This window comes from Ranitomeya variabilis, chromosome 6 (genome assembly GCF_051348905.1).
Source record: "Ranitomeya variabilis isolate aRanVar5 chromosome 6, aRanVar5.hap1, whole genome shotgun sequence".
Classification (NCBI taxonomy): Eukaryota; Metazoa; Chordata; class Amphibia; order Anura; family Dendrobatidae; genus Ranitomeya; species Ranitomeya variabilis.
The window spans coordinates 421,009,530-421,034,353 of NC_135237.1; the positions used below are offsets into that span (position 1 = coordinate 421,009,530).

The 24,824-nt window shown below is 39.6% G+C and overlaps 1 protein-coding gene across 2 annotated transcripts; it reads right to left on the minus strand.

Annotated features, from left to right (window-relative positions):
* Positions 1-583: 583 nt before the first annotated feature.
* Positions 584-10,227, minus strand: ADCYAP1 (adenylate cyclase activating polypeptide 1). 2 transcript variants are annotated; one of them, XM_077270314.1, is made up of 5 exons: positions 9,255-10,227; positions 8,921-9,025; positions 6,483-6,617; positions 5,822-5,917; positions 584-3,311 (listed from the first exon to the last, which is right to left on the minus strand). In XM_077270314.1, the coding sequence occupies exons 2-5, from the start codon at positions 9,022-9,024 to the stop codon at positions 3,125-3,127; spliced, it is 522 nt and encodes a 173-aa protein (XP_077126429.1). In that variant the 5' UTR covers position 9,025; positions 9,255-10,227; the 3' UTR covers positions 584-3,124. The 2 variants fall into 2 exon arrangements, with proteins under 2 accessions (XP_077126429.1, XP_077126430.1); XM_077270315.1 differs by lacking the exon at positions 5,822-5,917 and having other exon boundaries at positions 9,255-9,945.
* Positions 10,228-24,824: the final 14,597 nt, after the last annotated feature.

Genomic DNA, 24,824 nt, shown 5'->3' on the forward strand with positions numbered 1-24,824 from the left:
AGATATTCATTGTCTACGTCATTACACATCCATCATCAGATACTTGACTGCTGGTACTGTATAGAGTCTTACTGGTTACTTAAGATGGAACATCTAGAGTCGTTGGGAATCCATTTTCCACTGAACATGTTTCCATTTGGAAAAAAAAACATATTCCAATGCAGTGCCGATAATTTAAACAGGAATGATGTTGACTTGTAAAAGATCCGGCTTTACTTCCAAAATGAACTTCACACCACACTCCTTCACAACAAGAGCCCATCTTACAACATCAAGGTGGAACCAGGGACCTCTATAAATAAGCAACTGCATATTTAATGATTGATTTGGTATAATGTATTTGAACAGAGCTAGTTTGTAATAATTTTTTATATTTACAATAAAAATTCCCAAATTTTAGCTTTGACAAATACAAAAACTACCCGTGATTTCCTGCACAAGTACACATCTTACATGGTTCCATTTTTTTTTTTTTTTAATTAAAATAAATTATGTAGCACAAAAAAAATTAACTGATCTAAAGCTTTAAGGTAATGCACAAATGCCATTACATAGATCTTATTTTCCAAACATTAGACAAAAATGCATTGAATACAAAAATTTATTAACACAAGCTTTGAACACTTTATGTAACATTAATCAATTGTTTAGTTCTAGATAATTATTTAATAGTATTCACTTTTATATTAATAATCTGTTGCACACAAAATATAGACTTACATCTATGCAGATCGTTGGAGAACGGATCCACTTAATTTAGTAAGGCTGTTGGCTTTGCTGTAAATTGTACAAAGGATGCTAAATAGATGATGCAATAACTACTACACCCAACTTGAAAAGCAACTGAAACCCTACATCATCTGTACAACTAATACATTTATAACCCTATCCACTACAAACAAACACAGAGATGAGACTAAAATACAAGCCGATGTGTTGCAGCATTGTAGGGCCACTAAAAAGCCATCTGTGATTCGTGGCAATTTAAAAGGCGAGGGAAGGCACAAAAGCTGCAAACTGCATCCTGTGTCACACTGCCTGAGGAAAAACGCAAAATGAAGGTAAGATTGATGTCATGCAGACCAAACTCCTAAGAGCAGCTACTGCTTGCAATAGGATCAGCTGACAGGAGTGGCCAAGGAAGGAAATTTGGTCAAGCTCCTTTGATCCATCACCTCTTTTTGATCAGACTGGAAGGAAGAAAATAGCTGAAAGGTTTGGTACACTTTCTCTAGCAGCATTCTTGTTCTTGACTTAGACATTGGTGACTCAGATGAAGTTTTTTCTTTAGATAAATTTAGGTGAAAAGGAAAAAAAAAAAGTATTTACATTTCCTAGACATCTCTTCGGACATAGGCATGGTCATGAGACTGACATACAGCAAGAGAGACCTCAGTTTCCTTGCGTTGCATTTTTTTCTTTTTTTTTTTTTACAATCATCATAGATACTTTTTGAATGCTACTTATTATATTATGACAAAACGTTGTTTTATGAAAGTACTTTTACTAAGCAATAAGCCATAATGTAGAAAAATACATTTTACCTTTTAAAGACTCAAAAAACAAAGAACAAAACTTTAGTAGTAGTGCATAATTATTTAGTAGTAGCTACAACAGGGGTTCCTAACTTTACAATAAGAGCTTGCATAAACATAACATGAGATTTTTACAATTAGGAGAAAGAAATGACGTGCTGAACGACAGTACTAAAATGATGAAGGGCGATGAAGAAGGAATAATGTTCTGCAAAAAGACAGCAAAATAAATACCTAAACTCAGAGCTGAAGAAAATATTTTTGGTAGATTCACATGAAGAGAAGCATGGACAGCACTGGAGAGAAACACAATGTACTTTGTATCACGTTCCAATACCAAGCTGCCCATTGTCAGTTTGGGCAATGGACCTATAGAAGAACTTGGATTACTTTTTTAGTAGATAGGTCCACAACCATGAACTTCATTTTGGGCAGTTCTTTATGCAATGTGCTGTACTTTTTTCCAGTTTTCATATTGTCACTTGACTAGTGAAGATTTGCTGTCAGGACAACATTACTATGTGCTTGGTCCAATTAGAAAGTTTAATAGGTGACTCTGAACTCCCAAAGAGGGATGCATTGAAGTATTTATTAATTTAATAGAGCTGTTGGTTCATAAATAGTGATGAGCGACTATGCTCATTACTCGGGTTTCTCCGAGCATGCCCAGATGGTCTCCGAGTATTTTAGCATGCTCGGAGATTTAGTTTGTGTCAACGCAGCTGCATGATTTGCAGCTGCTAGACAGCTTGAATGCATGTGGGGGTTGCTTAACAAACAGGCAGACCCCACATGTACTCAAGCTGTTTAGCAGCTGCAAATCATGCAGCTACGTCGACATAAACTAAATTTCCGAGCACACCAAGATACTCGGAGACCATCCGAGCATGCTTGGAGAAGCCCGAGTAATGTGCATACTCATTCATCACTAGTCATGAAACTATTCCAAATAAACATAAATACATATAAAAGTGGAATTAAAGACAGCACAACATTTGGAAAATATAACGAGGGACAATGCTCCTAAGAAGGTTAAAGGAGCTGGTGGTGGCACTCACCAAGGGCAGAATTGTCTAGAACAATTCACTAAATCATTAGCAACAAAAATCCCTTGCGCTAGGTCATCAATGTCTATGTCCATCAGCAAAAGGTTAGAATTAAGGTCTTCAACCCTGTTGCAGATAAAAATACTATCCATTTAATTTCATGTTACAAAAATAGGAGCAAAATATTTTAAACAATGGATTGTCTTTTTTTTACTATTTCTCTTTATATAAAAACGTAAACAGCTCTTGCGAATTCTAAGATTTGCGCACACATTGTACTTGTTCTTTGTCACTTATATATATTTATGTAGAACATATAGAACTTATTAATTTGTCCACAAAGTAGATCTGTGCGTTCTCTAGTGCTTTGTACAAAAGAAAAACAATATTATTATTAAAATATTCATTTAATGGCTTTACTTAATACATAAATACATGTTTGTAGATAACACAGGAGCGATGATTGTTCAGTCAGTTTGGTGATGATTTTTTTTTTTTTTCATTTTGTTGGGCTGTATACACAGGTTGGCTGGTTGCTCATCGCTACAAGTATGCTACTCGTCGTCCTTTATTTTTTATTCTTTGCTTATACCTTTTCCCCAGGACTGCTGCCAAGTATTTCTTGACAGCCATTTGTTTTCGGTAGCGGCTGTAGCTGTCAGTGAAGATGCCATCTGAGTGCCGTTTTGATAGTGGTTCCGAGTCATCTTCCAGGCTGCTACTCAATGCACTGCAATGGCAAAAAGCAAGAGTTGCAGTCTACAGTAGCATCTCTCTACATGCACCCAGCATCGTTCTCAAGCTGGGTCTGAGTCTAGGATACTTGGCTCAAAGTACTGAGCAGGCTGCACCATACAATAGAGCATCCAAACTCCTCAGGCACAAGGCACAGCTACCTCATAAGTAGGAAAGCCCCATTAATGGTGTATTGAGTTAACCATGTTATTTCTGATTCGGTTAAAATTCACAAGCATTAATTCTGGCATATATCTAAGTACAGCAACCGGTGCCCCTGATCTCTCTGCTACAACCTCTACTGCAAGCCTTACTTATGACTGCCATTCTGTTGGAGTCAACAGATGCCATAAATCAATGAACACATGTGGTAAATGGGTACACAGTAAGCAGCAATGCAGCAGAGGACCAAGAAGACCTGTCTGCCATGAAAAAAAGCAATGGGATGCACAATATTAAAAGAATGATTAGCATATTTTTGGCTTAAAAAATGATCTTTTTTATTATACCAATGAGGGATACATTTTAAATTGGCAGGGTAGGAACAATATTCTGAGTAAGAACAGTTTAATGATCCAGTCCTATTAACTGGAACTAGCACAGCCCCCACCCAACTATCCCCTATCCTCATACGTCTTACATAAGACGTCCATTTCATTGATCATTTCACAGTCACAGTTTACAGTGACCTCATTACAACTTATCTCATTTTTTTCTGATTACCACCCTCTGATCCTCAGTGAAAACACACAATTGCATGAAGATAAATTTCACTATATTGTATCATCATAATAAGGCGCAGTATGTTAATTCACAAGCCATCTGTCCAATATTTCTGTCATTCCCCCCAATAATAATACCTACAACACCAAATACATAGCAGGAATGCTATTCTCTCATCCCCCCAAAAATGAATTGCATATGGTAGCTTTGAAGTCTCAAGGGGAATATGATAAATTGATTTCTTATTCTCATATCTGTCAAACACTTTGAGCCATCAGCTGCTATCTTGCAGTTATATCTTTCATTATTGTGAAGTGAGGAGAGGTTTATCTTGTAATTAGCTACATATATCACGTTTTTCTCCCATTTATGTTTGGCCTCCAAATGACACATTTGTCGAAGAAAATGTCTCGCCTCGGAACAAAGGGGAGATACATTATAGTAGGAGGTTCTGTTTCAGTGCCTTTGAAATGTGATTTATGACTGATAAATAATGTGTTCACCCAAAGTAAACAACACGTCTATAATAATAATATTATTATATTATAATAATAATTAAGTCTTAATATTTGCAAAAGAGCAAGAAAAATATCTTAATGTCAAGCCCAATTATGGCTGCATAAATCCTAAACAAAGGGTATAAACATCTGGCACACTGTCTACCCAACCTCCATTAGGCAACCCTATGCCTTGATCCTCATGTTGGACAAGTCCCAAAGGCCTCTGTCTCATTACCAATCACTACAGGGCTGTCCTCCCTTTTGCTGCCATAATTGCCTCTGGGGCTTGCTGTCAACAACATGAAAAGAGTTGTGTTCTTCTTGTGAAATATATGGTAGGATATCGATGTTCTGATTGGGACAAGAGAAAGGTGTCTATATATAATGTCCCTTAAATTGCAGCTATTACCTTTTGTTGCAGTGGCCACCAAGTCATCCAGTAAATTGTAGATTTTTCATAATTTAATGACATTTACCAGACTAGTGCATGTTATAGGAATAAACAAATGGGAATTCTATATACTACAAAGCCTTGAGTAAGCGATGCAAAGATTCTAGCACAATCTGCACATGCCCCATATTAAATAGCATCAATATTAATTGAATCATATGTGATTGCGTTCTGTTATCCAATGATGTCAGACCCAGTTGGGTTTCTAAACTGGTTTGTCAACTGGTAAATTAAAGGAGAATTTAACAAAATCAACAGATATAATAGCTCTGACACTGGAAGTCACAGGTTTTACTAACTGAAAGGAATTCACCTGCTGTAACATTAACGTCAGATAATTTAGGATGACAGTTTGGAGACAATATATTCATCACATGAATAATTCATTATCAAGATGCAATGAGTTCCCTTGAGCATTATTAAAATGTTACCCAACCCAGAAATCTATATTTCGCGAAGGCGCATAACTGCTCCATTCTTCAAAGGGAAAATCTGTGACATATCGGACAATAAGAGACTGAACCACAAAAATGTAAATGCATAATCCAGGTGAAATAAACAACACAGCTTATTATAGCTTTATTGCTATGGTGAAGCTGTGAAATCCTACTAAATAGAGATGGTAAAAATAAATATCATGGCATTTCAAATCCATAAACTAGACGTGTCTACTGCCTGATGTTTTGCGCTACATTGTCCATATGCTCCAGTACATCAGGCGGATCTGTTCTTCAGAAATACTGATTACAGCCTGAATTTGGACTGGATTTTTTTATTACTTTTTTTTTTTTGGATGTGTACAAAAACTACGTTTTAAGAGCACGACCTTACCCTAAGCGATTGGCCATCAGAGTATGCAGGTATTTCCTCGCAGACAATTGCCCCAGTAAATTCCTATAGGCTTTGTTTAATAGATCATCAGCATGTCTGACAACAGCAAAGAAAAAAAAATAAAAAAGGAAAGATGATTCCTGGAAATCTGACATCAACATGTGTTGTTTTCAAGCAAGAAGCATTTCTGAATGGAATGTGTGTATGTGTGCACAGGGAGGGCTGGGTGCAGCTGACCCACTAGAGCTTCCTGATTATGCCTAGACTGATTTGTCACTGGGTCATGTTTTACTCTAGTCCACATGTTATGCCTGATATGTCCTTTCCTCCCACATCCACATTATATATATATATATATATATATATATATATATATATATATATATATAACTCTTTTTTTTCCCCAGGATGCTGCTTAATTGCAAGATGCCACCTGATTAGCATTGAATGCTATTCATTTACATAAATTTCCATTTTCCCTTTAAATGTGCACCTCCTGTTAAATAATTTGGATGCATTGCAGTATTCGCAATACGGTCTGACATGAAACAGAAGCAGCGTTATTGTGTTTGCAGATTTTATTTCGTTATTTGTGACTATGCAACACATCATTGTAACTAGGTTTTATCTCATTTAGGGAAAAAAGAAAGTCTGAATTCACCTCTTTTCCGGTGGATAATAAAAGGAATACATATCATCTAAGACAGAGGAAGGGTTTCCAATACCAATCGGATCATTATCAAAAGCAAAGTCTGGAAGAGTGTTACCATCCTCATCATACACTTCATCGTCAAGCCTAATGAGCAGAGAGAAAGAAAGGAGAATGAATTGTAAGCCTCTTAATTAATCAAAAATGCATAATGACTTGATCAGTGCAATGTAATCCCTGGCAAAGGTTCATTTCTAGTGTCTACATTACTGGTCTTTTTTCTCTGAATATTGTTCGGCGATGAGATGCCAGACGTTGATGGAAAAAGACCCCCTGAGACCCTATCAATCTGTAGGTGGGCGTGAGAGAAATAACAAGAGCAGCCCATCTGTGAGCTGACCTGAGGTTGGGGCTGGGCCAGAGCTAGCTGCCAAATCCTACAATCATTAGTACAGGGAACTGAGAGTAGAGAGAGGAGGTGGAGGGGAGGAAGGGAAAGATTAGAAAAGGTTGGGGGGGGGTGAGGGAAACAACTTTCCTTTATTGGCAGAACAGCATCATCAAACACACTATCAGCTTCCAAACATTAAATCAGAGCACTAAGCATTGGCCACAAGGCACTGGAAATACTCGCCAGTAGCATATCCCTTCTACAGAAGGAGGGGTAGATTTGGAAAGACTGGGTCCTGACTTTGTCGGGTGGTTTTGTTTCTTTTCATGCCAAGTTCCTCCTTAAGATTTTTTTTTTACTTTGTATTTGCTGGGATGTAGGTCACCGTAAGCTATTTTTGTCAGTTTGCTCTGCCAGCTTTATTAATAATAGATGCTTCCAAAGTGTTTTATTCTTGCTAAATCTGGATCACAGTTTAGCAGTGTCAAATTCTCTGTACCGCAAGCACATGATCCAGGGTGTTATATAGATTAACATAGCCAAGCAGAACGCACACCCAAACAGTTTGCGCTGACCAGTGTCGCTCAATACACAACAAGCATAAACAGCCTCTGGCATTTCGTCTGGTCCTGGACTCAAACTCCCATCGTTTTACGCTTTCGATGATAGGAGTTGCATCCCAGCAACAGTTGCACAGAGAAAACAACCCTTCATATCTAATATTAACTATGAGTTAAGGTGAAGGCAGAAAATATATAAGTAGATGAGTACGATTTATTTATTTCTGCATTCTAGCTATTAATTTGCGACCCTTTTCACTTTGAAATGTTTGTTTTTCACCTGCAGAAAGCAGTGATCCTCCTGAGAGGGGTAAGCAAAACCTCCGAGCACACAATGAATTATTTATAAATCTAATATGTGAATTGTGTAAGAAATTCAGAAGATAAATAACGTGGAGCCCTACAAAAGCACTAAAAACATTGTTGGACAATAGCTAAAATGATATTATCATTGTAAATGGAAAAAAAATCTTAGGGTTAGAAAAGATGTATTACCTTAGGTGGCATCAATAATAGACGTAATAAGGTGTTAATCATATTTCATATGAAACATTTCTTTTCTTTCTTTCATTACAATGCGCAAGGTATCTGCTAAGTCCAAATAATAACAGATATTGAAAATAAAAGAGTCTAGGCAGTCTAACATCTAACTATCATGTTTTTGAACTATGCAGTTTTGAGGTGAAATCCCACAAATTGCTGCTTTGACCAAGATGTTGATGGTCCGTATGTTATGTGTAAGTGGATTAAAGCACTCATTAATGTGCATTAATGCATATAGCCTATATTATTCTTTACATTCCCAGTGTAAAACATGTAAACTGTAGTTACCTCCTATGAAAATTACATAAATGGACATTCCAGGATAATAGTTTTTTAATGAGAAATCTATTTTTCCCCTATAGATCCTATAGTTTGATTACTGGGATTGTACACTAGAAGCTAAGCACCTGTTCCATTGTAAGAAAGGTGACTCTCCGCCAGCAGTCAGAGGCATGGAGCGCAGGGGGCTTCCCCGGCTGTCAGGTTTTGTCATTTAAAGATGTACTATCACTGATCCTAAACAAGATTCTCCTAGACTATCTGAGGGATTGCAGAGCCACACTTTGGGATGTTATATTTTTTTCATCAGTAATCCTTTAACAAAATGCAGAATATGACTGCGAAATCCCAGCGACGGAAGCAAGACAGACACATGATATGGGAGGAAATGTGCTAAACCTTCTTGGCATTCAATATTCTAGTCTTCTAGTCCTTTTGATGAGACAGGGTCTTTGTGCATCTCACTGCTGATAATCTAGCCCACCACATACGAACACATGCAGGGCAAGCCTACTCCCCTTCTCTAGTTTCCTTTGTAGTAATTCAAGTGGAGCTAGACATAGTGCATAATATGAGATGTTCTGGTACCGCAGCCCCATACTGATAGGAAATGTGAATTTTTTTCAAAGATTGACATAACAACAGGTTTTCAAGACAATAATTAGTCGGATACTTACCTAAGTGCCGGGTACTTGAGCGCAGTAGGTGAGGAGTGGACAGTGCAGCGCATTACTCCATACACCAGCAGCCAGGCGAGCAGTGCTTTCCTGTACATTGTCATTCTGCGGGTGAGAAAAGCGAAGGGAACACTTTCAACAGGCACTTCTCGTTAGCCAAGATCGATGTGCGATTTGACCTCAATTAGATCAATGCATATGCAAGTGGGAACAGGCAAAATATTTACCAGCGTGCAATTCATGCAACCTTTTCCGATCTTTTATTAAGGCAAAGTAGGTACATCTGCCAATTCTATAACAACGGTTCATCTATGGAAGCATGCAAGGTTCTTACCATATAAAAAAAACTCCACTGTGTCACAGAAGCAGGGATATCAGGTCCCAAGTTAAAGCCAAGTGTCTTGCAAGTTTCCGCTCTTCCTTAGAATGTGGACTGCATTGCCTTGTGTGACAGGTTCGGATTATACCGTAACTGGCTGGCTGCTGATTTTTTTGGCTAAAAGTTTGATGCAAGCCACAATTCCAGGGGAATAAATAAAAAAAATAAAGGTGGATTCCGAATGAGATGAGAAAAAGAGCAGGGGAATAACAAAATAAAGAATAAAATATAACCTCCCTAGCTGAAAAAGTAAATGAAAGAAAAAAGACAAGTTGTAGCTGCTGGGAAGTAAATACGAATGAGATATAAAAAAGCAGTGAGCCAGGGAGGCAGGGAGAGCCTGGTGCAGCCTGTTAGGAGTCTTGGGCTGAGATGCTGACAATGAGATCAGATCTTCTCTAAGATACTTCTCCTGAGGCGTTTCTCTCGCTGCTTTCTTCTCCTTCTTGTGCTGCGATTCAAGTTGACCAGCCCTCCGTTCTTGTATGTATATACATATATTTATATATATATACGCACATACAGAATAGTTACAGCAAATGCCACTTTAGGAAGAGGTTGCGTTGTAAATGTTTGTCTGCATATTACCTTTAAATACCAGCTATTGTTTGCGATTCTGTGGCGCTCGGATTTTTATCCATGGATCAAACAGCTTCCCTTTTTTTCAGAGTGTAAGTCACGTAATGATCCAGTATCAGAAAAGACGTCATCAGGCCAATTCCTCCAGGAACATGATAACAATTCTCATCTTTCCTCACAGATGATCCGATCACAGTCATCAAGTTTTCTTATAAATATTCTGACATACACATTCCCTTTAGTTTAACTACACATCAATATTTTTTTTTTCCTCTTTTGGCAATATGTTCCCATAAATTACCTCTGACAGAAGCACAGGTGACAAGCAGAAGTATCCAGTGCTCAATCCAAATTATAGGGGAAAAAAAAGACCTTTAATCTGGAAAAGCCTCAGATGAGTACTTAGAATATATCGAATATATAAAAATGTCCAATTGAACCCTGAATCCCAGGCATACACATACATATGAGATGTGCATTTGTACATGTATATATATATATATATATATATATATATATATATATATATATATATAGTAGCAGACATATATATATATATATATATATATATACACATACGCACGTATATATATACTACATATATATAAGTAAATATATATATACACATCTCCTATGTGAAAGTCTATGTGTACATATATATAGTAACAGATGTATATATATATATATATACACACACATACACACGTATGTATATATACGTATACTATATATATATATATATATATATATATATATATATATATATATATGTATATATATATATATATATATATATATATATATATATATATATATATACATAACAATTAACACTTGCCAGGAAGAGTTAAATGAAGGTAAACGATCAGCCAATGTATTCATAAGATATTAAGAGCTTCCCTAAGTGGTTCATTTTTTAATAAGATAATAATTGACAGATATTAGTTGGCTGAAACTAAGGGAGCTGTCCATTTGCTGGTGCTGAAACAAGAGTGGCTGCTGTTGATCCGTATAATTTTTTTTCTGTATAATGAGTAAAAATGAACAAATATTATACAGAGGTTTAATATTTAATATTTCCTAACAAAGAGACCTTTATACACTCCAATCATATATATACATGTTTAATATGTGCAATACTCAGGATTCTATAAACAGTATTATATACCATTGATTTTCCATTGAGTCTATTTTCCACATGATTATATTATTAGCTAAATATCTGGTAATTGAGGTGCTAAGAGAAAGGTACATTATAAATTTTACATGGACTCTTTAGGGAATCCCCTGTTAGACAGTTCAAAGATTAAATATTGCTATTTCCTTTCTTTCCATTTTTTTCCTTTTTTCATTTACAGAAAATGACGTGAGATCACCACAATTACGTGGGTAGCCCACCAAGATCCTCCCTAGACAATATGTTTAGAACAGGCTGTTCCGGAGTAAATAATGCTGTATTACACAGACATTTACAAGAATGTGGAATGCCATCATCCATTTAAAAGGGTTTTTTTTTTTTTATAGGCGACTTCTAAGAACTATCTCCATTAAGATAGATTTATCAATTATTTTCCTTAGGATATAAAATATTAATACAGCATATCAGTTGTGATAAATAACAAGACTTTTCTCTTTTGCTGCAAAAAAAAACAACAAAGCTATATCATCCAAATGTAATAAGTGGTCAGATGATCATATTAAAGCTATAGATTAGCACTTATGTGAAATATGTGTTAATGTTAAATAAGCATTGTAAATCAAGTTTATAAGCACGGGTCAACTTTCTAGATGATTTGTGAAATGTCTGCAGTGGTTACGTAAAAAAAAGAGAACTGATTAAAGAGCGCCACCAAGTGGGCATTTAAAGTTAAACAGCGGAGAGTATGCTAGGGAAAACCAAAGACCTATTGACAGAAACTAGCAAGGAAGTCCATTCATAAATTTGTGAAGAAATGCCTGCAAACTTCTTCTTACGTTCCTTTTATTTTCTATTCAAGTAGTGGAGACGCGCAGCGAACTAATATACTATGATACATGTAACAAAACTTGCATCTAAGAATTGGCAAAATGCTTAACGAATAAGCAGGATAGAGAATTTATAGAAGTATTCTTTCCTTATTTATAAAACAAGAATCTGACCTTTGCAAATATAGCCAAAATCGAATTATTTGCTCAGGGGGAGTTACCATACACAAGAACACTGTCGAAGAAAGAGAATCTTGAGATTTTTGAAGTTGTTAAGAATTATGACCTATGCTAAACAAAGAGATATCAAAGTTAATATTAGATTTGGCCTCTTACGGAGATATTTGTATGTGTTTCACTTCCAAACAAAACTGCTTTCCAAAATTTAGTTGAGTATTTTGCTGAAACAAAAACTAAATTAATTACCTTTGCCTTTATCATACAAAATAGAAGCGGACGCACTTTAATACCAAAGAATCCAAGAGGCTATTATTAGACGATGAGATGGGTATTTAAGTATTCTTATAAATATTCATGTTTTATAGGCAGGGCGATCAATAAATGAGCCTAAGAAGACGTCACAATGCTATGTGCCATGCATAAATATCTTTAGCACAGAGAAGATAAAGTCTGAATTCAACATGAATGACTGCAATATAGGATTCAACTTCAAGTGTCCTTGTTCAATTTAGATCTTTAGATTACCAGTTTGGTGTCTGTTAAACACAATGTTTTCATGAGTGAGTATATTTTTCAACTTCCTTTAATACCGCTGTCTGATCAGTTTAACCATGGTATCGGTACATATATCACATATACATTCGTAATTCTACATGGATATCTAGGTCTGGTAAAGAAGCATGACATAAACACTCCCATCAAAGTGTTAGCCTCTAAATATATTGCAAGCAAATAAGGCAGCACACTGCAGTGCTGAAACATGCAAACATGAAACACGAAAATTGAACTGCATTACTGCACTAGAAATATGAAAAATGAGAGCGTTTAGTGCATAAAAATGGCCAATTTTATGTGTACCTGGTAGCCACTTTACGGCATCTCTCTTATACCAGGTCCTACGCTTTCCTTTCCTCGCTGAGAATAAACGTCTCCATGTGAATGGGCACCTGTGAAAACCTCTTCTTAGACTAACATTCTCTCTCTCTGAGGAGGGGTAATGGACTTGTTGCAATTAAAACACCTGTGGCTAGGAGGCGGAGTGCTCGGTCAGAAAGCTAAATAATACATTTGAAAAAACTGACCGTCACATCCAAACATAGACTAAGTGTGAACAGGTGCTGAACCTAGAGTCACCAACTCTTATACAGTCAAGCAAATAAGGCAGCACACTGTAGCGCTGAAACATGCAAACATGAAACACGAAATTTGAACTGCATTACTGCACTAGAAATATGAAAAATGAGAGCGTTTAGCACATAAAAATGGCCAATTTTATGTGTACCTAGTAGCCACTTTACGGCATCTCTCTTATACCAGGTCATACGCTTTCCTTTCCTCGCTGAGAATAAACGTCTCCATCTGAATGGGTACCTATGAAAACCTCTTCTTAGACTAACATTCTCTCTCTCTTTTGAAGGGTAATGGACCTGTTGCAATTAAAACACCTGTGGCTAGGAGGCGGAGTGCTCCAGGTACACATAAAATTGGCCATTTTTATGCGCTAAACCCTCTCATTTTTCATATTTCTAGTGCAGTAATGCAGTTCAATTTTTGTGTTTCATGTTTGCATGTTTCAGCGCTGTAGTGTGCCGCCTTATTTGCTTGACTGTATAAGAGTTAGTGACTCTAGGTTCAGCACCTGTTCACACTTAGTCTATGTTTGGATGTGATGGTCAGTTTTTCCAAATGTATTATTTAGCCTTCTGACAGAGCACTCCGCCTCCTAGCCACAGGTATTTTAATTGCAACAGGTCCATTACCCCTCCACAGAGAGAGAGAATGTTAGTCTAAGAAGAGGTTTTCATAGGTACCCATTCAGATGGAGACGTTTATTCTCAGTGATTAAAGGAAAGCGTAGGACCAGGTATAAGAGAGGTGCCGTAAAGTGGCTACCAGGTACACATAAAATTGGCCATTTTTATGCGCTAAACGCTCTCATTTTTCATATTTCTAGTGCAGTAATGCAGTTCAATTTTCGTGTTTCATGTTTGCATGTTTCAGCGCTACAGTGTGCTGCCTTATTTGCTTGACTGTATAAGAGTTGGTGACTCTAGGTTCAGCACCTGTTCACACTTAGTCTATGTTTGGATGTGACGGTCAGTTTTTTCAAATGTATTATTTAGCCTTCTGACCGAGCACTCCGCCTCCTAGCCACAGGTGTTTTAATTGCAACAGGTCCATTACCCCTCCACAGAGAGAGAGAATGTTAGTTTAAGAAGAGGTTTTCATAGGTTCCCATTCAGATGGAGACGTTTATTCTCAGCAAGGAAAGGAAAGCGTAGGACCTGGTATAAGAGAGATGCCGTAAAGTGGCTACCAGGTACACATAAAATTGGCCATTTTTATGCACTAAACACTCTCATTTTTCATATTTCTAGCGCAGTAATGCAGTTCAATTTTCGTGTTTCATGTTTGCATGTTTCAGCGCTGCGGTGTGCTTCCTTATTTGCTTGACTGTATAAGAGTTGGTGACTCCTGGTTCAGCACCTGTTCACACTTAGTCGATGTTTGGATGTGATTGTCAGTTTTTTCAAATCTAAATATATTGCAGCCATCATATTATATAGCACTGTGTACTTACAATTGCTCATTTTGCCTTTCTACCCAGTCAATTCTTATTTTTTTTATGTAGAAACAGGAAGGCTCTTCTTCCTGCAGGTCTCATCCCCCTCTTCAACTCCTGACTCAGCTGCTGCATTCCACCCCCAAACCCCCCCCCCCCCCGGCCATGACTTTTACAGTGATGACTCAATCAGAGAAAAAAGACTTCCAGTTTATACATAGAGCGTAGAAAGAAGAATTAACTGGGTAGAAGAGCAAAATGAGCAATTGTAAGTACACGGTGCGATATAATATGATGATTGCAATATATTAATAGGATAAGAACTGATGGTAGTGCTTATTTATATCTAGAGCTACATGGTGAAAGTAATGTAGAGGCATACTGTTCATGTGTTCATTTTCAGCTAGTGAATGACTAGGGTGGCAAGACTTTGTGTCCTACTGCAGAAAGGGCAGAGAGGAGCCAGTCACAAGATTCTAAGATGAAGGATACAACTGGCTAAACACCTGGAACAAATACAACAGTTTTCTTTAGATATTTCTCAACTTTTATTTCAATATAAGGAAGAAAGAATTAGGATATTATTTTACATATTTTATGTATTCTCTGTGCTTAGCATTTCTTGGATTAGGACATTTAATTTTGCAGCATAGCGGTGGAAACTTTTTTGGAGTTGCTTTATCATATTCTTACTCTTTGAACAGGTTTGCTAACTACAAAAATAATTTTTCTTCCTGGGCAACCTACAGCAGGTAAAGAGTCAAAAATCAAAACTTGTTTATTAACAGACTATAAAAACAAAAATGATTTGCAGTCTATTGTTGACTATACAGTGTTGACAGTGTTCCAACACACTGATGACTACACCCATTAATTTCAATAGGTTTGACCAACATGTTAATGAGGTAGCTCAATAGCATCAGGATGCAGACATGAAAGAAAGAAAATGATCAGACATGTTAAACCATCAGAAGCTTAATTCAATCTCCACAAAGAATAACAAATGTTAAAGGTATAAGTTGGATGAGATAGCTGTCAATGGATGAGCTTTTTGTCTGAAGCATTCTTACGTGTACGGTATGGCCTGCTTGCTTTTTTTTTAGCAAAATTTGCCATAAATAGTTCCTAAACATAATTCTAAATTTGTCAATTGTAGTTGCATATAAATATACATATATATACAGTATATACAGTGGAGAAAATAAGTATTTGATACACTGCCGATTTTGCAAGTTTTCCTACCTGTAATTAATGGAGAGGTCTGTTATATTTATCATAGGGACACTTCATCTTAGGGACAGAATCTAAAAATGAAAAACAGAAATTCACATTGTATGATTTTGAAATAATTAAACTGCATTTCATTGCATGAAATAAGTATTTGATCACCTACCCATCAGCAAGAATTCTCTCTCACAGACCTGTTAGTTTTTCTTTAACCCCTTCATGACCCAGCCTATTTTGACCTTAATGACCTGGCCGTTTTTTGCAATTCTGACCAGTGTCCCTTTATGAGGTAATAACTCAGGAACGCTTCAACGGATCTTAGCGGTTCTGAGATTTTTTTTGTGACATATTGGGCTTCACGTTAGTGGTAAATTTAGGTCGATAATTTTTGCGTTTATTTGTGAAAAAAATGAAAATTTGGCAACATTTTTGAAAATTTTGCAATTTTCAAATTTTGAATTTTTATTCTGTTAAACGAGAGAGTTATGTGACACAAAATAGTTAATAAATAGCATTACCCACATGTCTACTTCACATCAGCACAATTTTGGAAACACATTTTTTTTTTGCTAGGAAGTTATAAGGGTTAAAATTTGACCAGCGATTTCTCATTTTTATAACGAAATTTACAAAACCATTTTTTTTAGGGACCACCTCACATTTGAAGTCAGTTTGAGGGGTCTATATGGCTGAAAATACCCAAAAGTGACACCATTCTAAAAACTGCACCCTCAAGGTGCTCAAAACCACATTCAAGAAGTTTATTAACCCTTCAGGTGCTTCACAGCAGCAGAAGCAACATGGAAGGAAAAAATGAACATTTAACTTTTTAGTCACAAAAATGATATTTTAGCAACAATTTTTTTATTTTCCCAAGGGTAAAAATAGAAACTGGACCCCAAAAGTTATTGTACAATTTGTCCTGAGTACGACGATACCCCATATGGGGGGGGAACCACTGTTTGGGCGCACAACAGGGCTTGGAAGGGAAGGAGCGCCATTTGACTTTTTCAATGATAAATTGGCTCCGATCTTTAGCGGACACCGTGTCGCGTTTGGAGAGCCCCTGTGTGCCTAAACATTGGAGCTCCCCCACAAGTGACCCCATTTTGGAAACTAGACCCCCCAAGGAACTTATCTAGATGCATAGTGAGCACTTTGAACCCCCAAGTGCTTCACAAATTGATCCGTAAAAATGAAAAATTACTTTTTTTCACAACAAATTTCTTTTAGCCTCAATTTGTTCATTTCCACATAGGCAAAAGGATAAAATGAATCCTAAAATGTGTTGGGCAATTTCTCCTGAGTACACTGATACCTCACATGTGGGGGTAAACCACTGTTTGAGTACACGGTAGGGATCGGAAGGGAAGGAGCACCATTTGACTTTTGAATGAAAAATTAGCTCCAATCGATAGCGGACACCATATCGCGTTTGGAGAGCCCCTGTGTGCCTAAACATTGGAGCTCCCCCACATGTGACCCCATTTTGGAAACTAGACCTCCCGTGGAACTAATCTAGATGTGCAGTGACCACTTTGAACCCCCAAGTGCTTAACAGAAGTTTATAACGCAGAGCTGTGAAAATAAAAAATCATTTTTCTTTCCTCAAAACTGATTTTTTTAGTCTGCTATTTTTTATTTTCACAAGGGTAACTGGAGAAATTGGACCCCAAAAGTTGTTGTCCATTTTGTCCTGAGTACGCTGATACCCCATATGTGGGGGGGAACCACTGTTTGGGTACACGTCAGGGCTCGGAAGGGAAGTAGTGACATTTTGGAATGCAGACTTTGATGGAATGGTCTGCGGGCATCATGTTACGTTTGCAGAGCCCCTGATGTGCCTAAACAGTAGAAACCCCCCACAAGTGACCACATTTTGGAAACTAGACCCCCAATCTAAGGGTATGTGCACATGCTGTGGAAAACGCTGTGGATCTGCAGCGTTTCCGCAGCTGCGGGTCCGCAGCAGTTTCCCATGAGTTTACAGTTCAATGTAAACCTATGGGAAACAAAAAACGCTGTGCACATGCTGCAGAAAAAACTGCGCGGAAACAGCGGTTTACATTCCGCAGCATGTCACTTCTTTCTGCGGATTCCACAGGGGTTTTACAGCTGCTCCCATAGAAAACCAAAGTTGTAAAACCGCAGTGAAATCCACTGAAAAACCGCAGAAAAACCACGGTAAATCCGTGATAAATCCGCCGCGGTTTTGCACTGCAGATTTATCAAATCCGCTGCGGAAAAATCCGCAGAGGACCAGAATACTTGTGCACATAGTCTTACCCTAACCCTAATTCTAACCCTAGCTCTAACCCTAACTCTAACCCTAACCCTAACCCTAGCCCTAACCCTAACCATAACCCTAACCCTAGTTCTAACCCTAGTTCTAACCCTAACCCTAGTGGAAAAATAAAAGTAAATATGTTTTCTTCATTTTATTATTGTCCCTACCTATGGGGGTGATAAAGGGGGGGTTCATTTACTATTTTTTTTATTTTGATCACTGTGATAGGTTTTATCACAGTGATCAAAATGTACATGGAACGAATCTGCTGGTCGGCAGATTCGGCGGGCGCACTGCGCATGCACCTGCCATTTTGGAAGATGGCGGCACCCATGGAACACACGGACGGACACCGGGAGGCTCAATAAGTATGAGGGGGGATCGGAGCACAGGGAGGTGATCGGAGCACGGGGTGGGAGCGGAGCACGGGGGGAGCGGACAGGAGGACGGGGGAGTGGACAGGCAGATGGAGGGGAGCGGGGCACAGGACGGAGGACTGGGGAGGAGATCGGTGGTGGGGGGGGGCAGATCAGGGTTTCCAGCCATGGTCGATGATATTGCAGCATCGGCCATGGCTGGATTGTAATATTTCACCACTTTTCATAGGTGAAATATTACAAATTGCTCTGATTGGCTGTTGCACTTTCAACAGCCAATCAGAGTGATCGTAGCCACGTGGGAGCAAAGCCACCCCCCCGGGCTAAAGTACCACTCCCCCCCCTGCAGATCGGACGAAATTGGAGTTAACCCTTTCACCCGATCTGCAGGGACGCGATCCCTCCATGACGCCACATAGGCGTCACAGGTCGGATTGGCACCGACTTTCATGACGCCTACATGGCGTCACAGGTCGGGAAAGGGCTAAGAAGCCATCCTACTCTGCACTCATTACCTGTAATAAATGCACTTGTTTGAAGTTGTTACTTGTATAAAAGACACCTGTCCACACACTCAGTCAATCACACTCCAACCTCTCCACCATGGCCAAGACCAAAGAGCTGTCTAAGGACAACAGGGACAAAATTGTAGACCTGCACAAAACTGGTTCGAGCTCTAGGACAATATGAAAGCAGCTTGGTGAGAAACTGTTGGCACAATTATTAAGAAATGGAAAGGTCAGAAATCAGTCCAAAACTACATGGGAGGACCAGGTCAATGACACGAAGAGAACTGGGTCCACACTCTCAAACATTTCCATTAGTAACATAATGCGCCTTCATGGATTAAAATCCTGAAGGGTACCAGCACATATCCAGGCCCATTTGAAGTTTGCCAATGACCATCTGGATGATCCAGAGGAGGCATGGGAGAATAACCTGTGATCAGATGATACCAAAATAGAACTTTTTGGTATCAACTCCACTCGCCATGTTTGGAGAAGAAGAAGGATGAGTACAACCCCCTGAACACTGTCCCAACTATGAAGCATGATGGGGGGAAACATCATACTTTTGGGGTGCTTTTCTGCAAAGTCAACAGGATGATTGCACCGTATTGAAGGAAGGATGGATGGGGTCATGTATTTCGAGATCTTGGCTAAAAAACTCCTTCTCTTAATAAGAGCATTGAAGTCAGGTCGTGGCAAGGTCTTCCAGCATGACAATGACCTGAAACAAACAGCCAGGGCAACTAAGGAGTAGCTTTGTAAGAAGCATTTCAAGGTCCTAAAGTGGCATAGCCAGTCTCCAGACCTGAACCCAATAGAAATCTTTGGAGAGGGCTAAAACTCAATGTTGCCCAGTGGCAGTCACAAAACCTGAAAGATCTGGAGAAGATCTGTATGGAGGAGTGGGCCAAAATCCCTTCTGCAGTGTATGCAAACTTGGCCAAGAACTACAGGTTATACACTTCCTGTAGTTCTTGGCCAATTAATTAAAAATCATAAGTTTCTGCACCATTTTATTTTAAGTTCTGTTTTTCTATTGTATCAAATACTTATTTCATGCAATAAAATGCAAATTAATTATGTACAATCATACAATGTGATTTTCTGGACTATATTTTAAGATTCTGTCTCTCACAGTTGAGGTGGACCTAACAATTACAGACCTTTCCATTCTTTGAAGGTGGGAAAACTTGCAAAATTGGCAGTGTATCAAATACTTATTTTCTCCATTGTTATATACTGTATGTGTGTGCATTTATATTCCAATTGTAGTTCCCATATATTCCCAAATCTTTATTCTCAAATCCCATATATACCATAATTAATTAAAATCGCTTATTTTTCTCTTTATATTGATATATTGAACCATGTATTATTAGAAAATAATGTATATTATTCTCAACAATCAGCCTAATGCATATGGATCTACAGAAGTACTCCCAGACTGTCAGAAAATGAAGTCTGGACTCTAAGGACTTTATCTGATGAATACAGATTTTCAATCAAGTATACCAACACATGCATCTGTAAATTACTTTCTTTTTTTATGATCACTTCACCTGTCTACTATCTTTTGAAATGCTGAGAATGGAGATGACGAGTGGATTACTCTGTGGAGGACAGCGTTTGAGTGGAATTTCCTGAAATTTTTGATTTCCCATGAATTCGAACATTTGGAGATTTAACTTGTGGTTCACGAGAAAAAAATTACCTGGCACCAAAAGCATCAGAGTGCAAGCATATGCCATTTTAAATCACTGAAAGTGCCTCCCCATATGTCCTGTAGTTTTGACATTTATGACAGATTATGATACCTTGTATATGAAGGGGTCAGTCAGTAGATCGACCATCACAGATCAGCAGTTCCCAGTGGATCACAGTTTGACAACAGTTGTTTTCCACCTCTAGAGTGTATTTCTTTAGCTCGGACTGGGACCGCATCCCCTCCTCCAAGTTCACTATATTACTCCATGTGCCAGTAGGTATGTCCTTCACAAGCCCTTCTTTCTCTTCCCCTCTATTACATCCATTTAGGATATCTCTTCCTTCTCCTTCCACAGCTCTCCTTAGGAGCCTGTATAAAAAACTTTCTTCTACTGCGGTGTTTTCTCCCTATTACTCTACAACAATTGTCCCTGTGTATCACCATATCTGAGTATTTTTCTGTCGCACATTGCAGACCATATGTGTTGCCGTCAGTTAGTGCTCCACACATCTACCCTTTTATGGGCAATTATTGTATGTATTGTATATATTAGATATGTATTATGTATATATGTCACTGTATAATATTCCACATGTATTCTTTCATTGGTATCGGATCTTATTCTATCTGCTCAGCATTGTGACGCTTGTATATAGCTTCTGTATAGCATTCTATGCTTGTCCATAGCATCTAATGTACTGTATTTCTCTTGTTTCTTCCAGCGTGGTTTGACAAAGGCCCATTACGGGGTCGAAACGTTACCTCAACCCTCCCCCCCCTTTTTTTCTACTGTGGTGAATAAAATTACTCAATTTTTCCATTTAAAAAATCTATACTTTGAGTGCGGCTGTTGTTTTACAAATCTAGAGTGTAAGGGTGTGACATGGGCTGTCATAAGCCTCTCACTCTTTAAACAGTGTTTGCACCAAGTGTATGGTTTTATTCTATTTTTGTGACTGTATTAATATGTGAATCTGCATAGAGTTTCATAGCCACTATTGTACTCTGTTAATGTATTGTGATTAGTGTTGAGCGATACCTTCCGATATCGGAAAGTATCGGTATCGGAAAGTATCGGCCGATACCGTCAAAGTATCGGATCTAATCCGATACCGATACCCGATCCCAATGCAAGTCAATGGGACGAAAATATCGGAATTAAAATAAACCCTTTCTTTCCTTGTAGGTTAATTCTACATGAAGGAAAACAACTAAGAATAATGTAGGATGTATTGGGGGAGGTGGCGGAGACATTAAAGGCACAGAGGTTTAGCCCAAACAAATAGAATAGCATTTTTTTTTATTTTTTTTTATGACGTTCGGCGTTAGAAAGATTTTGACTATGTATTTTTTTTTTTCAGATATTGATGTTTCACTACTTTCACGTCCTTCACCTTCTTTTTTACTTCTCCCACTTTCTTCTTCATTATCCTCATCATCAGCTTCTTTGACATCAACTATCTTCACCTTATTCATCTTCTTCTCCTTCTACCTATATATTTTTTTTTTTACATTGTTCATATTCTTTTTATTTAACTATCATCTTTTTCATATTCAACTTCTTCATCATATTCTTATTTGTGACAGGCATTCCCGTAGTTGTTATCTATAAAAGTTTGAAGATTACACCTTCCGTTCTGCCTGTCACAAAAGAGTTACATTTGTCCGCGTTCAGTTTGGCCTGCAGCATCAGGCTTTATCCAGGGGCACCACGAGGAGGAACGGACTCACCCCCATACACTGCTTAGTCTTCTTCTGCTTATAATTTAGATAATATCTTTTGCTCTGATATTTAGTCTTATGCTTAATGTTCTTCTGCTTTGTTCTGCAGCCTCTTGTTCTTCTGCTTCTCGGTCTCCCATGTCGTCGTCGTCTCCAGGGTCGTCGTCTCCAGGGTCGTCATCTCCGGGGTCGTCATCATCGGGGTGGTCTTCAGGGTCATCGTCTCCAGGGTCGTCGTCATCTCAGTGGTCGTCGTCTCTGGTGTCGTCGTCATCTTAGGGGTGGTCTTCCGGGTCGTCGTCTTTAGGGTCTTGAACTTGGAAATGTAGCAGAAGGTACAAGAAGGCTGAGAAAATGCCGAGAAACAGCTGATGGAACTGGAACTCGGATGGCTACCCGAAGGTCCAAGAGCCAATGGAACTACCGAGGACCAGCTGACGTTACTGGAACCCGGTTACTAAGCAGGAGGTACCCGTGCCTGAAAGCACTACCAAGGACCACCTGACGTTGGTGGAACTCGGATACCCAGAAGGAGGCACCTAAGCCAAAGGCTCTGCCCGGAACCAGCTGACGGTACTGGAAGCAGGATGGGGAGCAGAAGGTACAAGAGCAAAAGACACTGCCGAGAACCAGCTGACGGTACTGGAACCCGGATGGGTAGCCGAAGGTCCAAGAGCCAATGGAACTACCAAGGACCAGCTGACGTTACTGGAACCCGGTTACTAAGCAGGAGGTACCCGTGCCTGAAAGCACTACCAAGGACCACCTGACGTTGGTGGAACTCGGATACCCAGAAGGAGGCACCTAAGCCAAAGGCTCTGCCCGGAACCAGCTGACGGTGCTGGAACCAGGATGGGGACCTATTCAAGCTTGTCTTCCTAGAGCCCCAACTGGCGGTGTTAGAGCCCAGAGTCAGCAGGAGGAGGAGAGGGAGCAGAGTGTAGGCCGAAGCCTGCACTGGCGGCAGCTTTGGGTCTGTTGTGCCTGCGTGGCTGTTGCAGGACACGTTGCCGGCTACACAGCAGGGGAACAGCTGGCAGTGCTGAACCCCACTGACACATTGGCTGGTGTTTTTCTCTGTGCAGCTAGCAGTCCCGGGCCCCAACTGGTGGTGTTAGAGCCCGGGCTCTGCAGGGGGAGCAGAGTGTAGGCCGAAGCCTAATTGAACCAATTTCAAAGGTAACCTTTAACCCCCCCTCAGGGGTTACAAAGTAGAAGAGCCACAGCTTATGCAGCAGTAGTGCTGCACAAGTTAAAGGTTGCTCTTTTAATTTTTCTCCTTGCACACGCTGAATGAAACACGTATAACATTTAGCCCTTTATACAGTCAAACTGTGTTGGAGGCGCGAGTTCCCTTCGTAATGAGACGCAGCACAGATGTCAAGAATCCCACCTTGGTGCTGGGTGCAGCCTCCTGAGCGTTGTTATTTGCTGTACAGGAGTCTGCGCTGTCGTTTTATCCCCTGGCCTAGCGCTGTTAGCGCTGCCCATCTTCTGACATCATTTAATGTCGGCCGGTGCGGTTCGCGATGACCATGAATCCCAGCCCCGCAGTGTCTTAACATTGTTAAAACACTGCGGGGCTGGGATTCATGGCCTGGCGCAGCACATATGTTCGCCTCTCACACTCGGGTCCTTACACCCGCTTCAGACTGTGCGGCGTCAGCTGATCCCTTATTGCATGCCGCGGCCATGAAGCCGCACAGTCTGAGGAAGGCGGAAGGAGATGAGGGACAGGCGAACATATGCACTGCTCATGCCCATCAATCACACCCTCGCAGTCAAAATAAATAAGACACCGAGGGGCGTTGTGTCAGGCAGGGCTGCCGCAGAGGCGCAGCCAGCCAAACAATGATGTCAGAAGACGGGCAGCGCTACCAAGGGGGTTGCAGCGTGTCATTACAAAGGAAAGTCACACCTCCGGGACGGTTAAATGGTCACACAGAGGACACATTTTAGACGTGTTTTCAGTTCCACATGTGCGAGGAGAATACGTTTATGAGCCACCTTGCACACATGCAGCATTACCACTGTACAAGGTGGCTGTAAAACATACAAACGCCTGGGGGAGGGGGGACAGGTTCCCTTCAATTTCAGTTCTTGTGTCTGCGTGGCTTTTGCAGGACACGTTGCCGGCTACACAGCAGGGGAACAGCTGGTGGTGCTGAACCCCACTGACACATTGGCTGGTGTTTGGCTCTGTGCAGCTAGCAGTACCGGGCCCCAACTGGCGGTGTTAGAGCCCAGGGTCAGCAGGAGGAGGAGAGGGAGCAGAGTGTAGGCCGAAGCCTGCACTGGCGGCAGCTTTGGGTCTGTTGTGCCTGCGTGGCTGTTGCAGGACACGTTGCCGGCTACACAGCAGGGGAACAGCTGGCGGTGCTGAACCCCACTGACACATTGGCTGGTGTTTT